The 17,300-nt window shown below is 46.5% G+C and overlaps 1 protein-coding gene across 1 annotated transcript in view; it reads left to right on the top strand.

The window, feature by feature from the left end:
* The window catches only part of SYT17 (synaptotagmin 17), a gene marked incomplete at both ends in the record, with an annotated part of 77,478 nt that extends 60,477 nt beyond the window's left edge, over positions 1-17,001 (top strand). Inside the window, one exon of the mRNA XM_079719274.1 lies at positions 16,805-17,001. Coding sequence (XP_079575400.1) covers positions 16,805-17,001 — 197 coding nt within the window. The remainder of the gene's footprint in view (positions 1-16,804) is intronic.
* Positions 17,002-17,300: the final 299 nt, after the last annotated feature.

Here is a 17,300-nt window from a genome sequence, read left to right as displayed (position 1 = left end):
TTGTCTGTAAAGCTTTTGATTTTTCCATTGAATCTGAATGAGATACGTGCCGGGTAGAGTAATCTTGGTTGCAATTTCTTCCCTTGCATCACTTTAAATATATCATGCCACTTCCTTCTGGCTTGTACAGTTTCTGCTGAGATTCAGCTGTTAACCTTATGGGAGTTCCCTTGTATGTAATTTGCTGTTTTTCCCTTGTTACTTTCAATAATTTTTCTCCGTCTTTAATTTTTGTCAATTTAATTACTATGTGTCTTGGTGTGTTTCTCCTTGGGTTTATCCTGCCTGGGACTCTCTGCACTTCCTGGACTTGGGTGGCTATTTCTTTTCCCATGTTAGAGAAGTTTTTGACTATAATCTCTTCAAATATTTCCTTGGGGGCTTCCCTGGTGGCGCAGTGGTTGAGAGTCCACTTGCTGATGCAGGGGACACGGGTTTGTGCCCCGGTCCGGGAAGATCCCACATGCCGCGGAGCGGCTGGGCCCGTGAGCCATGGCCGCTGAGCCTGCGCGTCCGGAGCCTGTGCTCCGCAGCGGGAGAGGCCACGGCAGTGAGAGGCCCATGTACCGCAAAAAAAAAAAAAAAAATTTCCTTGGGTCCTATCTCTCTCTCTTCTCCTTCTGGGACCCCTATAATGTGAATGTTGTTGCGTTTAATGTTGTCCCAGATGTCTCGTAGGCTGTCTTCATTTCTTTTCATTATTTTTTCTTTATTCTGTTCCACAGCAGTGAATTCCACCATTCTGTCTTTCAGATCATTTATCTGTTATTCTGCCTCAGTTATTCTGCTATTGATTCCTTGTAGTGTATTTTTCACTTCAGTTATTGTATTGTTCATCTCTGTGTGTTTGTTCTTTAGTTCTTCTAGGTGTTTGTTCTTTAATTCTTCTAGGTCTTTGTTAAACACTTCTTGCATCTTCTCGATCTTTGCCTCCATTCTTTTTCCAAGGTCCTGGATCATCTTCACTATCATTATTCTGAATTCTTTTTCTTGAAGGTTGCCTATCTCCACTTCATTTAGTTGTTTTTCTGGGGTTATTATTATTTTTTTTTTTTTGCGGTACAACGGGCTTCTCACTGTTGTGGCCTCTCCCGTTGCGGAGCACAGGCTCCGGACGCGCAGGCTCAGCGGCCATGGCTCACGGGCCCAGCCGCTCCGCGGCATGTGGGATCTTCCCGGACCGGGGCACGAACCCGTGTCCCCTGCATCGGCAGGCGGACTCTCAACCACTGCGCCACCAGGGAAGCCCTGGGGTTTTATCTTGCTCCTTCATCTGGTGCAAAGTCCTCTGCCTTTTCATTTTGTCTTTCTGTGAATGTGGTTTTCCTTCCACAGGCTGCAGAATTGTAGTTTTTCTTGCTTCTGCTGTCTGTCCTCTGGTGGATGAGGCTATCTAAGAGGCTTGTGCAAGCTTCCTTCCTGATGGGAGGGACTGGTGGTGGGTAGAGCTGGGTGTTGCTCTGGTGGGCAGAGCTCAGTAAAACTTTAATCCGTTTGTCTGCTGATGGGTGGGGCTGTGTTTCCTCCCTGTTGGTTGTTTGGCCTGAGGCGACCCAGCACTGGAGCCTACCTGGCTCTTTGGTGGGGCTAATGGCGAACTCTGGGAGGGCTCACACCAAGGAGTACTTTCCAGAACTTCTGCTGCCAGTGTCCTTGTCCCGACCGTGAGTCACAGCCACCCCCTGCCTCTGCAGGAGACCCTCCAACACTAACAGGTAGGTCTGGTTCAGTCTTCTATGGGGTCACTGCTCCTTCCCTCTGGGTTCTGATGTGCACACTACTTTGTGTGTGCCCTCCAAGAGGCGAGTCTCTGTTTCCCCCAGTCCTGTTGAAGTCCTGCAATCAAATCCCACTAGCCTTCAAAGTCTGATTCTCTAGGAATTCCTCCTCCAATTGCTGGACCCCCAGGTTGGGAAGCCTGACATGGGGCTCAGAACCTTCACTCCAGTAGGTGGACTTCTGTGGTATAAGCGTTCTCCAGTTTATGAGTCACCACCCAGCAGTTATGGGTTTTGATTTTATTGTGATTGCACCCCTCCTACCGTCTCATTGTGGCTTCTGCTTTGTCTTTGGATGTGGGGTATCTTTTTTGCTGAGTTCCAGTGTCTTCCTGTTGATGATTGTTCAGCAGTTAGTTGTGATTCCGGTGCTTTTGCAAGAGGGAGTCTTGGCCCTTATTTCTTGCACACTGATCCTTTGTGGGTCTTCTCACAAGTGGCCTTCCACTCGGTGATTCAGTAACCCGGGCCCCTTCCATCTTGTGGCTCTGCCATCTTCTCAGGCCTTGGAGGGTTTCATCTCCAGCTGGTGAATGGGGGAGAGAGAGAGAGAGCTGAGGATTGTGTGTTGCATGGGAAATTTTTATGGGGCAGGCCTGGAAGTTATGAATATCACTTCTGCTTCGACTCAGACACTTTTGGCTACAACTCCCTGCAGGGGAGGCTGGGAAATGTCCAGCTGCTTGTCCAGGAAGAAAAGGCTTTGGAAACCACACAATTTTCTCTGTCACGGGCACCCAAGAGGCAAACAAAAGAGGCAGCCTGGACCCTGAACCAGTTTGCTCCACTGCCTCTCTGAGCACCTGTTACCTTAGTTCATGATCAGTGTCAATGGGCGATCCTACACCACCAAATTCCAGGCTTGGGGAATTCAGCCTAACAAGAGAAGTCCTTGCAGTATATTCACCAAATACCTTTTGGCTGGCAAGCCCTGGGCACCTGCTCAAGTAGAAAAGCTGTTAGATGGGTGGTTCTCAGCTGAGCTGATTTTTGTCACATAGGGGACATCTGGCAATGTCTGGAGGTATTTTTGGTTGTCACAACTTGGGGGAGCTATTGGCATCTCATGGGTAGAGGCCAGGGATGCTGCTAAACATCCTACACTGCACAAGACAGAGGAGAACGTCGGGGGTGCTGAGGTTGGGACCCCCTGAGCTGGAGTAGCAGCTCTGCTGGTCTCCTTGGAGTTCGCGGGTGAGGTGGTGGCCTCCGCCAGGAGCTGTGAAGGGCAGGTTGGTGTGGGCTCGGAGCCAGTCTGCTCCTGTAATGCGCCTGTTTGGGGCATGTTTCTTCTCTTTGTGGCATTTTAACCTCTCATCATTCCCAGCAGTTTCGCTTTAGCTGCCTAAGTGTGAAGAGTTCCAGGGCAGAGGCTGTTGGCTGAATTCGTGCTCATCTGTGCAGGGTTTCAAACGGCTTCCCTGTTTCTGCCCATAAACACTGGGCCAGACAGAAACATCTTGCTCTGCAAACAAGCCCCATGTCCCAGGTAGTGTGGCCTGGGCAGATCACTGTGGCCTGGCTCAGCGGGAGACAGGGCTGGGCAACCCTCCTGGGAAGATGAGCGGAGTATTTCTCAATCAGGTCTCTACTCCACCCCACATTGTGGTTTATGGGTGCATGTCACCTGCATGTGGTGACGTGAAGGGGTTACATGGGACAAGGAGTACTGGAGGCTTTTTTACGTTGTTATTATATGTACATGTAAATGTATATTCATATATGTATGTATAATACATATGTGTGTATGATAGAAACATACAGGAGAGAGTAGACTAAAAAGTAAAAATCCCTAAGTCCCCCTACTTAAAGGTAACTACCCTTAACAACTTATTGTAGCCTTCTTTCCAGGAATGTGTGCACCTGTGTGTGTGTGTGTGTGTGACATGTGTGCACATGTGTGTACGCATAGATCTCCATCCTCTGTTGTTAACATCCAAAATATATAAATATACTTTCATGCAACTTACTCTTTTCACATAATGTATCTTGGATATTTTTCCATATTAATGTATATATTCATTCAACTCAAATATTTATTGAGTACCTCTTGTGAGCCAGGCTCTGTATATACATCAGTGAAGGAATCAGACAAAAATCCCAGTTTCCTCGGGTGAGTGCTTGAATGTTGTAAACAGAACAGGCAGTAAACAAAACAGCTGAGTTATCCCAAGTAGAAATGATGTTAAGTACTAGGGAGAAAATGTATGCTTAAAAATGGATGGATTTTATTCTATGTAGGTAATTTTTTTTTAATGAAACAACTGGATGTGATTTTAATTTGCATTTCCCCAATGACTTGTGGTGTAGATCATGTGGAAGGAGGAAGGCATTGAAGGCAGGGGTTTGCTCTGTGGTCAGTGGTCCAAAGTCAACTTGAACCTTTAGTTTGGTGTTGTGAGTAGACAGATCATCGGGGTGTGAGACCCCTTGGTTCAGGCGCAGGACAGTGTTTCTGGCCATGTGTGGTCAGGTTATTGTGGTCATTGGGATAAGTTGGCAGGACCCACTGGGAGGTCGTCACCGTCTCCCCAGAGAGTCTTGTCCTGCTCGCTCCTGTGTCCCGGATGATTCACCAAGTTGCCTCCCTGCTGCAGGATCCAACAGCCCTGTGACCAGCCTGTGAACTGAATGGGCACACAGACCTGGAAATTGATATTTCTATGGTATAAAGAAGCAAGCGAAAGCTATAAAATATAAAAGTAGGACAATTAAGCTGTTTCTGTGTTTGGGTTTTTTTTAAATCCCAACATTTTATTAAGAAACTTTAAAAATTTTTGAAAGAATGGTTCTGTCAACATCCGTATTCCCACCACTTAAATTCTGCATTGAACATTTTCTGCTTGCTTTACCACGTCTCTCCATCTCTCTATTTATCTCTTGATTCATTTTTTTCCTATGCATTTCAAGGCCAGTTGTAGACATTAGTCCCATTTGTTTGTTTTTTACAGTTGACTTTTTGTTGCAGTGTAATATACATATAGAAAAGTACATCAGTCTTAAAGATACAATTCATGAATTTTTATAAAACAAACACACCCATGTGACTGGCACTCAGATCAAGAAAAAGAGCATTTCCAGAAATTTCCTCGTGCCCTTTTCAATTACTACTCCCTCCCCCAGGGAACACTGTGCTGACTTTTCTTATCATACATTCATTTTGTCTCTTTTTGACCTTTGTGTAGGTGGAATCATACCACTTCCTTCACTCAACATCATCCTTATGAAATTTATTCATATAATTATGTGTACTTGTGGTTTTTCATCACATTTTTTTTAAAGTCTTTATTGAATTTGTTACAATATTGCTTCTGTTTTTTATGTTTTGGTTTTTTGGCCGTGAGACATGTGGGATCTTAGCTCCCCGACCAGGGATCAGACCCACACCCCCTGCATTGGAAGGCGAAGTCTTCACCACTGGACCACCAGGGAAGTCCCCTTTCATCACATTTTTAATATAGTATTTCAGTGTGTAACTATACAACAATTTATGTATCTATTCTAAAAGTAGGGTGATATTTAAACATACTAGAATGTGCCCATCCAAATCAGCATCATTTCTTTCAAAGCATGATTTAGAATGCTGCAAATGCCAAGAGAGGTTAAGAGTAGGGGCCCACCTATCACTAGGATTTGACACCTTGTCTTGAGCTAGGATTCAAGACAATTGCTGCATTGACCCGCATTGAAGGTTAAGAAAGAGACTCTGTTTGGGAATAAGGAAAAATTATGTAGGACAAGTAGATCTCCAGTAGATTCAGTAGATCCTTGATGGCACCTGAGAACTTGCATTTCTAACAGGCTCTAGGTGATGCTGAAGCTGGTGTTCTGGGGTCTGTACTTTGAACATCACTGCCCTAGATAGATCAGGGATTGGCAGATCACAGCCCATGGGCTAAATCTGGCCCAGTCCCTGTTTTTATAAATAACGTTTTATTGGAACACAGTGAAAAGAAAAAACTGTCTGTTTTTCTCTACTCACAACATTTCTGACACCAAACGTGTGGGGTTTTTCCCCAGCTAAGCCACCAATCCAGTGGATATTTTGATCTGCTTCTAATACAGTGTGTCTAACCTGACCACACATGAGAATCACCTGGGGAACAGTTGAAAAACACTGGCATCCAGTCCCCCACCCCTAAACCAATCAACAGAACCTCTTGGGGTGAGGCCCAGGCACTGATACTTTTAAAAGTCTTCCAAGTGATTCTCATGTTCGTGGTATCTCCCCTTTATTTTCTCAGTTATTTTAGAAGACGAGGGACATCTTCTAAAGCTTCAGTGGGTGTCTTATAACTAGCTCGGAAGACAGTTTGCAGTGAACATTCTCTCCCAAAGCAATGCCAGCATCTCTTAAACAAATATTACAAAGATGATCCTCATTCAGACGTGTAAGTTTCAGTTGTTCATGTAAAAACAAGCACATTACATTACAGTCACACTTTTAAATGCTTCCTCCTAGACAGTGTGATCCACACACAGATCTGAACGTGATTCTTCAACCCATATGTCATCCCTGTAAATGCAGGCTCCACATGGCTCAGTTTCCACACAGACACAAAGAAGTAGTCCGGCCGGCCGTGGTCCGAAGGAATTTTAAAACAGATTACAATCTTGACTTCTTTCTCTTGGGCAAGGAGGAAGATCTGATTCATAAGCCACAGCGACATTCTCAGCAGTCCCTTCCCCCACTCCCCGGTTTCCTCTCGCCCTGAATTTGCTCTGGATTTTCTTCTCTGTTGAGCCCCCAAACCCTCTTTATCTCAGAGAGGTGACTTCTCTCCCTCCCTCTCCCCTCCCAGCTCTTTTTCCCTGCAGATCTTTGTAGCCACTTGGGTCACAGAGACTTTCCTTTGGTGACAATGGATTGGGTGTTAATGAAGGGAAACCCTAAAATGCGTGCTTTTCCCTTAAGGCAGGAATTTTAACCTTGGCACTTGTTGACATTTGGGGTCAGATAATTCTTTGATGTGGTGCTGTCCTGTGCAGTGTACGATGGTTAGGAACGTTCCTGGCCTCTACTCACTAGATGCCAGTAGTAACCCCCCATCCCCAGTGTGACAATCCAGATGTCTCCTGACATTGCCAAATTTGGGGGGCAGGATTGGCCCCAGCTGAGAACCACTGGATTAAAGGAATCCAACACTTTAAGCCATCATTGCCTGCAGACCTGGGCAAAAGGGGCCTCTACCCTGGGCCTTGTACTTTATTTTTTTATTTTATTTATTTATTTTTCATCTCTTCATGTCTTCTATTACTTAAAGAGGTCTTTTTTTTCAATTAGTTATCTATTGTATACATATTAGTGTAGATATGTCAGCCCCAATCTCCCAATTCATCCCACCACCACCACCCCCTTTCCCCGCTTGGTGTCCATACGTTTGTTCTCTACATCTGTGTCTCTATTTCTGCCCTGCAAACCAGTTCATCTGTACCATTTTTCTAGGTTCCACACACATGCATTAATATACGATACTTGTTTTTCTCTTTCTGACTTACTTCAGTCTGTATGACAGTCTCTACGTCCATCCATGTCTCTACAAATGACCCAATTTCATTCCTTTTTATAATATTCCATTGTATATATGTGCCACATCTTCTTTATGAGTTCATCTGTCCATGGGCATTTAGGTTGCTTCCATGACTGGCTATTGTAAATAGTGCTGCAATGAACATTGGGGTGCACATGGCACTGTCATGAGGGGGTTTTAGGGCCATTCTGACTCTTGGCACCTCTGCCTTGACATGCTGACTTGAGGACCTGTTGTGTATATTTCTGTTCCTAATCTTGTCTTTGTCTTGTGTCAGGGTCAGTGGAAGGGGGGAATGGGTGAGAAGTCTCTTCTTTCTGAGACAGAAGGAGGAGAAATGATGCTGAGCTTTGAATTTCAATTCCTTCTATGCCCATGCTGGCTGTGTGACCTTGGACACTCAACCTCCTAAACCCTCTGAGCCTCTAATTCCCCATCTGCAAATTGGGTGTATAAATAGCACCTTCCCTAATAGGATGGTGGTGTTGGTTAAGTCAAAAATGTATATAAAGTACTTTGCTCAGTGCCTAGTAAAAAGATGTCAGGATTCGGCATTGCTGATTTTAAATTATTGTAATACTGCTATCTAAATTGTCACGATGACTATTAGAAGGAAAAACATGGAGAAAAAATTCCGTCCATGCAGCTGCTATGAATCACAGAATGAGCCAAGAAAGCATGAAAAACGTCACCCTTAAATCATGGATGAAACTAGAACTTAAGAAATCTCAGAGCTGAAAGGGACCTTAAATCCTACATAAACCCACTCATTGTGTAAATGGGGAAACCGAGGCCCAGGGAAGTGATATGATCTACCTAGTTTTAAAGAAAAACCTGAAATAGCTTCTAGGTTCCAGAGAGAAGAAAAAAGTATTTGCAGGCAGTTGTTTCCAGACCCACCTTGGATCCCAAACTCCGTGGATGCTCACGTCCCTTATATGAAATGGCCTCCATGTCTACGGATGCAGGGGACCAACTGGAATTTGAGGAAGTTTTGCAAAAGTTGAAAAGAGAATGGGTCCGTTTGTGGAGTGGCCTGTGGGGAGGGGGAAGGGGAGGAAGCAGGGGCGTGTAGACTGGGCTCCTCCAAGGGCTGAGATCACTCCTGAACAGCCTGATGAAGCGTGGGGATCCCTCCACAGTGAGGAGTTCAGGAGGACTGTGAAACAGCTAGGATGGGTTTTGGTAGCTTAGTGCAGCTTTTTTTTTTTTTTTGCGGTACGCGGTCCTCTCACTGTTGTGGCCTCTCCCGTTGCGGAGCACAGGCTCCGGACGCGCAGGCTCAGCGGCCATGGCTCACGGGCCCAGCCGCTCCGCGGCATGTGGGATCTTCCCGGACCCGGGCACGAACCCGTGTTCCCTGCATCGGCAGGCGGACTCTCAACCACTGTGCCACCAGGGAAGCCCTTAGTGCAGCTTTTTCAGAAATGCGGGAGCATGCTCAATCCAGCACCCAAGAGGTGGACTGCAGGGGACAGTGACGAGGTGGGGTTCCATGAGGCGGGGGTCTCTGTGCAGGTGGGGGCATCACCTTGTGAACCGAACCTGCAAACTGGGCAGCTGCCAAGTCTGCTCCCACTGGTAAAGATCAAGATTTTCTTTCCTTTTCATTTGCAGTGTTTATCACACCCACACTCTAAGTCGTCCAGCTTCCCTGCCAGAACCGTCTGCCTTGGCAAACTAAATTAGCAACCAAAAGAGTTTAGCTCTTGTGGGAAAGAACAAAATCATTTTTACAGCACATATCAACACGTGAAAGCCTCACCTTGCCCCTGACTCACTCAGGGCACGTGGATGTTGACTGGAGCAGGGATCTCCCTGCACCTCTGGGCCTCGGGCTCCCCACCTGTAAAATGGGCCAGTGACAGCAGCTGCCTTAGAGCAGTGGTTCTCAGTGGAAGGGGAGGGGGTGGATTATGTTTGGCAGTGTCTGGAGATACTTTGGGTTGTCACAGCTGGGGAGAGGACTGCTAATGGCATCCAATGGGCAGAGGCCAGGGATGCTGCTGGACATCCTGCAGTGCTCAGATCAGCCCCCATAACACGGAACGATCTGGCCCCGAATGTCAGCAGTGCTGAGGGTGAGAAACCCCATTCTAGTGGGTTGATATGAAGATTAAGTGAGTTCATCCATGTGATATGATTAGCCCTGAGCCATACACATAGTAGGTGCTTCATAAAGCAGTGGTACTCTCCATATTCCTTCAAAGCCTTGAGCCCATCGGTGCCTCTCATCATGCTTTTGTTTTGCCAGTTGTGTTTCCCTAACCTGAATTGCCATGGCAATCGGCACCACAGAAGCAGACAGATATTGATGTCAAAATATAGGCTCTTTTTACACGGATGCTGAAATAAGATATGGAGACAGAGTTTCGGAGGAGAAAGAGTGGCTTTATTCTTTGCCAGACAAAAAGGGAACACAGCAGGCTAGCGCCTCAAGAACTGTGCCCCCCTCTTTGGGGAATTAGGAGAGGTCTTTTTTTTCCCCTCCTTGGGATGTGTATTGAAGTGTGCATTTCTCTTTGACATTTTATTTATTTGGTTGCTCTGGGTCTTAGTTGCGGCAGGCAGGCTCCTTAGTTGTGGCATGGGAACTCTTAGTTGTGGCATGCATGTGGGATCTAGTTCCCTGACCAGGGATCGAACCCCGGGCCCCCTGCATTGGGAGCACGGAGTCTTAACCACTGTGCCACCAGTGGAGTCCCAGGAGAGGTCTTATAGTCTGAGGTCTGGGATAGGTGATAGGGATCAAAGCAGTGATGGCCTTGTATTCTTTTTTTTTTTTGCAAAAAGTTAAAACAGTCACAGCTGGCATCAGGCAGCCCAGTAATTAGTTCTGTTCATCTCTGGGTTATGGCTGGTGACCTTTCTGAAATGAAGAATGCTACAAGGGGTAAATTGTTACAAGGGAGTGTAGGGGATGTAAATACCAGGTGCAGGATGTAATTTACATGAGTCAGAGAGTGTTTAAGGAGTTAGCTTTGTGAAGGACAAGTAACAGTTAAAGTAAAACTAGGATTGCTTAACTCTTTCAGGCCAGTTTATGTTGTTTCCCTAGCCTACCCATTGTTCCTTTATTTTCCTTGTTTGTCAGAAAAGATAAAAACCTTATTTCTATTTTTGCTGCAACATGACAAGGACGCCGGGGCTTGTACATGGTTTCAATATGTTGGTGATTCTTTAGAGATAAATTTCAGAAAGTAGAATATGCCAGGTATGTCCACGCCCTGTCTGAGGATAGAGCTGGACTTCAGTGACTCACTGGTCCACACAGAGGGTGATCATTGGAGACTGTAGCCGTCAGGGTGCGTGAGGTTTGTCGAGGTTAGAGAGAGAACAGTGTAACAGGGCACAGAGCACGTTCCTGGCATGCCCAGTGCTGTACTCTGATCACTGGGGGAGGGGCACTAAAGGGGTTTTGTGTGAGTAAATTTTCTACTCGCCAAACGCGTTCCCCTTAAACTTTAAAAAAGGCTTTAGGGACTTCCCTGGTGATGCAGTGGTTAAGAATCCACCTGCCAATGCAGGGGACGCAGATTTGAGCCCTGGTCCAGGAAGATCCCACATGCTGCGGAGCAACTAAGTCCGTGCGCCACAGCTACTGAGCCTGTGCTCTAGAGCCCGCGAGCCACAACTACTGAGCCCATGTGCCACAGGTACTGAAGCCCACGTGCCTAGAGCCTGTGCTCCGCAACAAGAGAAGCCACCGCAGTGAGAAGCCCGCGCACCGCAACGAAGAGTAGCCCCCGCTCGCCCCAACTAAAGAAAGCTCGCGCGCAGCAAAGAAGACCCGATGCAGCCAAAAATAAATTAATTAATTAATTTTTCTTTTAAAAAAGGCTTTAGGGGCTTCCCTGGTGGCACAGTGGCTGAGAGTCCGCCTGCCGATGCAGGGGACACGGGTTCGTGCTCCGGTCTGGGAAGATCCCACATGCCGCGGAGAGGCTGGGCCCGTGAGCCATGGCCGCTGAGCCTGCGCGTCCGGAGCCTGTGCTCCGCAATGGGAGAGGCCACAACAGTGAGTGGCCCGCGTACAAAAAAAAAAAAAAAAAAAAAAAAAAAAGGCTTTAACATTTTAACTGTTTGATAGAAAACTGTTTGTACTTCCTTTGACCCATTAACCAGGACGTTGAGCTTTCCTACTGATTCAGAATCTTAATTATAAAAATTAATGGGGCTTCCCTGGTGGCGCAGTGCTTGAGAGTCCGCCTGCCGATGCAGGGGACACGGGTTCATGCCCCGGTCCGGGAAGATCCCACATGCCGCGGAGCGGCTGGGCCCGTGAGCCATGGCCACTCAGCCTGCACGACCAGAACCTGTGCTCCGCAACGGGAGAGGCCACAACAGTGAGAGGCCCGCGTACCGCAAAAAAAAAAAACAAAAAAACAAAAACAAAAAAAATTAATGATCAGGGCTTCCCTGGTGGCGCAGTGGTTGGGGGTCCGCCTGGCGATGCGGGGGGCGCGGGTTCGTGCCCCGGTCCGGGAGGGTCTCGCGTGCCGCGGGGCGGCTGGGCCCGTGGGCCGTGGCCGCTGGGCCTGCGTGTCCGGGGCCTGTGCTCCGCCACGGGGGAGGCCGCGGCGGTGAGAGGCCCGTGTACCGCAAAAAAAAAAAAAAAAAAAAAAAAAAAATTAATGATCACACAGTGAGTTTCCCCGGGCTCTATGAAGGAGAAAAGGGTTGTTTGCCCCTTCACCAAATGGCCCTGGTTCTGTTGTACTTTTTTAAGTTCTGGTATCTGTGTGGTAGCCATAGTCTACCAGATTAATTTAAATTACTCCAGATGGGGAAACCACATGACCAAGTTTATTTGAATTATGTCTAAAGCCATGAAGAGTAAATAGGATCTAAGAGGAAATGTGAGGTGCCCTCTTCACAGGTTTTGTGCATGGACTTTGTGACATCTATGCCTTTTTTTTTAAATGGAAGTATAGTTAATTTACAATGTTGTATTAGTTTCAAGTGTACAGCCAAGTGATTCAGTTATACATACACACACACACACATTCTTTTTCAGATTCTTTTCCATTATGGGTTATTATAAGATATTGAGCACAGTTCCCTGTGCTATACAGTAGGTCCTTGCTGACATCTATGCCTTTTTGTCACTCTCTGGTTTGTAGAGTTTGTTTTGAAGTTCCCTCCAGATGATGAGGGTAAATTAGAGCCTATACATTTTGCAGGTGTATACTGTTGACTGCAGTAAGACGAGTTCCCCATAACAGCCAGTGGGGATATTTGGGGTGCCTCACAACAAAATTTCTAGATGTTATTGTTTCTAAAGAGGAGAAATACAGGGATCTAGTTATGAGGAATTTGCTTCCTTTACAGGTTTTTTGCTGCAAATACTGCGAGTGTCTCACCAGCTTGCTCAGTGACTTGGCTTCCCTATCTACAAAGTGGAGTGGTCAGGGGTATCTGGTCTCCTGTCTCTGAGCCCCTTCCTGGATTCAATAAATATCCAGTCTTAATTCCCTATTCTCACACTCCCTAGAATTTACAGTGATGGCAAATCTTCATATTCTCCCAGGCAACTTTTATGATAGAAGTCATTCGTTTTATTCAGCTTGTTATAATTTGCATTTTAAATGTATGGTTTTTAAAAGACTGTTAAGATTGCCATAACTTTACCAAGTGATTTGCAAGTCCCAAAGCCTGCCAGTTAGGTCAGATGGCCATAGCAGCAGCTGCTTCCCATCAGAAGGGCTGAATCACTGAGGAGCGACCACCTTTCAAGTGCTGAGTGACTCACCAAGGCCAGTTACTTTGCACATTGGGTGAAGGAACGTAGGCTATCAGATCGCCATTCATCCTTCTGCGCCTTCTGGTAATTTCGATGTTGATTCTCTAATATCAACTTATTGTTTCCTTTGTTTTCTTTCCAAAATAATATATTCTTGTAAGAAGTTCAAACGGTACATACTTATATAATAAGTAGAAAAAGTGGCAAGTTCTCTGTTTCCTCTCTCTAGAGAGAGCTACTCTTAACAATTTTGTGAATATTCTTCCAGATACTGTTTTCTATTCTATATGTTAACATTTTCTTAAGCAAAAAGAGATTGTGTTTACATATACTGTTTTGCAACTTGATTTTGTCTCCTAGCAATATGTCTTGGAGATGTTTCCATCTTGTATATATAGGTCTGTCTCATTTTTTACCATGGTTCTGGTTTCCATGGTATCGTCACATCAGAAATTATTTAATTAGTCCTCTCCAGTCTTAGTCTGGGTGCTCCCAAATCTGATCCTAAGACAAGGACGTGGGTGCAAGCAGGCTACTAGGAAGGTGATCCCAGGAAACTCCAATAAGAGGCTGGGGAAGTGAGACCAGGAAGGGAGGCAGGCCAATGAAGGACGATTTTTTAAAAAATTTATTTAATTAATTAATTGATTTACTTATTTATTTATTTTTGGCTGTGTTGGGTCTTTGTTGATGTGCACGGACTTTCTCTAGCTGTGGCGAGCGGGGGCTACTCTTCACTGTGGTGTGTGGGCATCTCATTGTTGTGACTTCTCTTGTTGCGGAGCACGGGCTCTAGGCACATGGTCTTCAGGAGTTGTGGCACACAGGCTCGGTAGTTGTGGCTCACAGGCTCTAGAGTGCAGGCTCAGTAGTTGTGGCACACGGGCATAGTTACTCCGCGGCATGTGGGATCTTCCCGGACCAGGACTTGAACCCGTGTCCCCTGCATTGGCAGGCGGATTCTTAATCACTGCGCCACCAGGGAAGCCCCCAATCAAGGACGATTGATGCGTGGGTAACTGCAGCTCAGGAGGGCCCCAGGACCACCGTCAGGTTCAGTGATACTCTAGAAGGGCTCACAGAACTCAGAAAAGCTGTTATACTCCTGGTTATGGTTTATTGAAGTGAAAGGATACAGACTCAAATCAGCAAAAGGCAGAGTCCAGGAGAGACCGGCCGTGAGTTTCCAGTTGTGTATGGACAGCACTTAATTCTCCCGGTAACGACGTGTGGCAGCATGCTCGGAGGATCGCCAACCAGGGAAGAGCACTGAAGCCTTGGTGTCCAGGATTTGGATTGACCCTAGTCCCCAGCCTTTTCAGAGGTCAAGTTTCTATTGAGTGGTCCAAGGCCCCTACTGAAAGTCACATTGTCAGCATACACTGGCATGTCCCAGGCAGAGAGCACTGGGCGCTCATGGAAGGATGCCAGCAACAGAAGCTATGGGTAGCCTCTGGGGTGGGCTGAGGGGGCAGGCAGGGTACCAACAAGCCTCAGCCACACTTCATCATGAAGTGTTTTTGTTATTTCCGTTTTTCGTTCTCACAAATGATGTTCTAGAGCAGGGGTTGGTAAACTTCTTTGTAAAGGGCCAGCTAGTAAATATTTTCAGCTTTGCAGGCCACACAGTCTCTGCTGCAACTACTCAACTCTGCTGCTGTAGCACAAAAGCAGCTGCGGGCATTATGTAAATAAATGGGTTTGACTGGGTTCCAGTAAAACTTTATTTACAAAAAACCGGTACAGACCAGATTTAGCTTGAGGGCTCTAATTTGCCAACCCCTGCTACAGTGGATAATTCTTGTATGTTTATCTTTGTCCATTTGTGCAGATAATTCTATGGGACAGATCCCTAGAAGTAGAATTGCTGAATCTTGAGTAATGACATTCTTATTTTGAGCAGATACTGTGAACCTCCCCCAAAAGTTGAACATGCTTCCTCTTTCACCAACAGTGCCTGAGAACCTTTGAGATTTCCTCTTAGAACCACTTGCCAAGGAAGCAAAACCTACACCTATTGACTAGGATGTTTCTGCATTTTCATTCTTGAGCTTTGGAGAGGCAGAGGAAGACAGAACATTTTGCCCCCAGGAAAGAAAGCCAAATGAGGCCTGAAATGGTCTCCTAATGTCTTACTTTCGATTTGAGGCCCACGGGGAAGGGGACTCTGGTAACTTGTTTTCATTTGGTGAAAATTAAACCTTACATTGCCCACTAAGTGTAGTTCAAGAGTCCTGAATGTTACCTATTCAAAAAAGTTTTGTTTTTTTTTTCAGATGCATCAGAGAGCTTCTCAGCAATTTCCTTTATTAAGCAAAGATTCTTTTCCTAATTTTTCTCTTCCATAAGGGATTCTCATATAAATAAGGTCTACCTATGCAAAGTGAACACTTTACCAAATGTACAAAAAATATACCTGGTCCAATTTTTGTTCACGGAGCTGACAGGTACGGGACACTCTTGATGGAGATGGCACAGCGTTTCACTTAGCCTGGTTCACTCTAGGTCTTTTTTGGGTTTAAAGACAATGGATGAGATTTTTGTTTTTGTTTTTCCACTTTTCTTTTTTTCCCCATATTTTTACATTTGGAATTCTTGATGTGAGCCCCACAGGGGAAAACAGAGATGTGTTAGCATTCAAGCTCTGTTTTGGGCTGCATATTTTAGCTGGTTTGTTTGATAATGGGCATCCCTCCTGGGATCCAGCCTGCCTGTGCTCTGCTCACGCTGGGTGAATTTGTGATAGTCCCCATTCCGTAGTCTTTCATTTATAACACAGACACAGCCTGCTTCCCCGTTAGTGAGATGGCATGCCTGGACTACCCACATGCAGATAAGGAATTAGGCAGAACTCGGCTGGGAAGATAAATCAAGCTATCTCATTAGGCTTGAAATACACAAATTAAGCTTGCATGGGAATTAACAGCCTTCCAAAGAGACATGCAGTGCAACAAGGGGAGGAGAAATTGCTGGAGCCCTTTCTCTCAGGAAACTTGCCTCTGTTGCCTAAGTCCCTTTTGTAAAAGGTCAAGAGGTAGAAATTGAGGATCGAAAGAGCAGTGTAGTGTTTATTGAGCACTTACTGAGTGCCAGGCACAGTGTGCATTATCTCACTGAAAGCTCTCAAAGTACTGTTAAGATTCCTGTGTAACCGAGGAGGAAACTGAGTGTCAGAGGGGCTCCTTTGCTTGTCTCAGGGTCTCAGAGCTGTTGAATGACAGAGCCAGGATTCACCTAGGATGTCTGGCCCCATGGCCCAGTGGTTCTTATCTGGGATGAATTGACCTCCTGGGGATACCAGGCCATGTTTGGAGACTCTGGGGTTTTGACAGCTGGGGGCAGTGGGTGCTACTGGGATCTGGTGGGTAGAGGCCTGAGGTGCTGCTGGACCTCCTACAGTGCACAGGATGCCCCACAAAGAATTATCCAGGCCCCAATGTCAACAGTGCCGGGCTTGAGAACCCTGGTTTAAGTGCTCAGCTGGACTCCAGTGGTGGCTGGCAGTTCCACCAGGACTGTCCGGCTGTAGTGCCCTGAGGACAGTGTGGTGAGTCTATGGGTCGGAAGTTTAAAGTTGCAGCCAAGGGACTCGTGGGAGGATGATGAGGGAATCAGGGAATTCTCATGGTTAAAAGTAACAGTGTCCTGAAGACAAGGACCTCGCACCTGCAGTTGAGGAGTATGGAGACTAACGCCTCTGTCTTGCTCCTGCCTCCTGTCCTGCCCCCTCCTCCTCTCGCCCCTCTGGCTAGTGTTCGGCCACAACATGAAGAGCAGCAACGACTTCATCGGGAGGATCGTCATCGGCCAGTACTCTTCGGGCCCCTCAGAATCAAACCACTGGCGGCGGATGCTCAGTGCCCACCGCACGGCCGTGGAGCAGTGGCACAGCCTGCGGTCCCGGGCCGAGTGTGACCGTGTGTCCCCTGCCTCACTGGAGGTGACCTGAGGGCTGTGGGGAAGGCAGCTTTCATTTGTGAAAAAAGGAAGAAAACTTAGGACAAAAAATATGCCATATATGTATACTATTACATCCACACCTGCACACACACTCATCACCGCGCGCACACACACACACACACACACACACACAACTCCTCTCAGAACTGAAAGGAAGCTGACTGTTGATCACAAACTGGCCGCCCTCAAGGAGCGAGGCCCGAGAACTTTCCAGAAGTCCCATCCATAGGTCATGAGCTGAGTGGGCTCTGCTCTGAGACTTACGGGCAGTGCTTGCTCTTGTGGATC

The sequence above is a fragment of the Hyperoodon ampullatus genome, assembly GCF_949752795.1.
Source record: "Hyperoodon ampullatus genome assembly, chromosome: 14".
NCBI classification, from domain to species: Eukaryota; Metazoa; Chordata; class Mammalia; order Artiodactyla; family Ziphiidae; genus Hyperoodon; species Hyperoodon ampullatus.
This window is presented reverse-complemented; position numbering and strand designations above follow the sequence as displayed.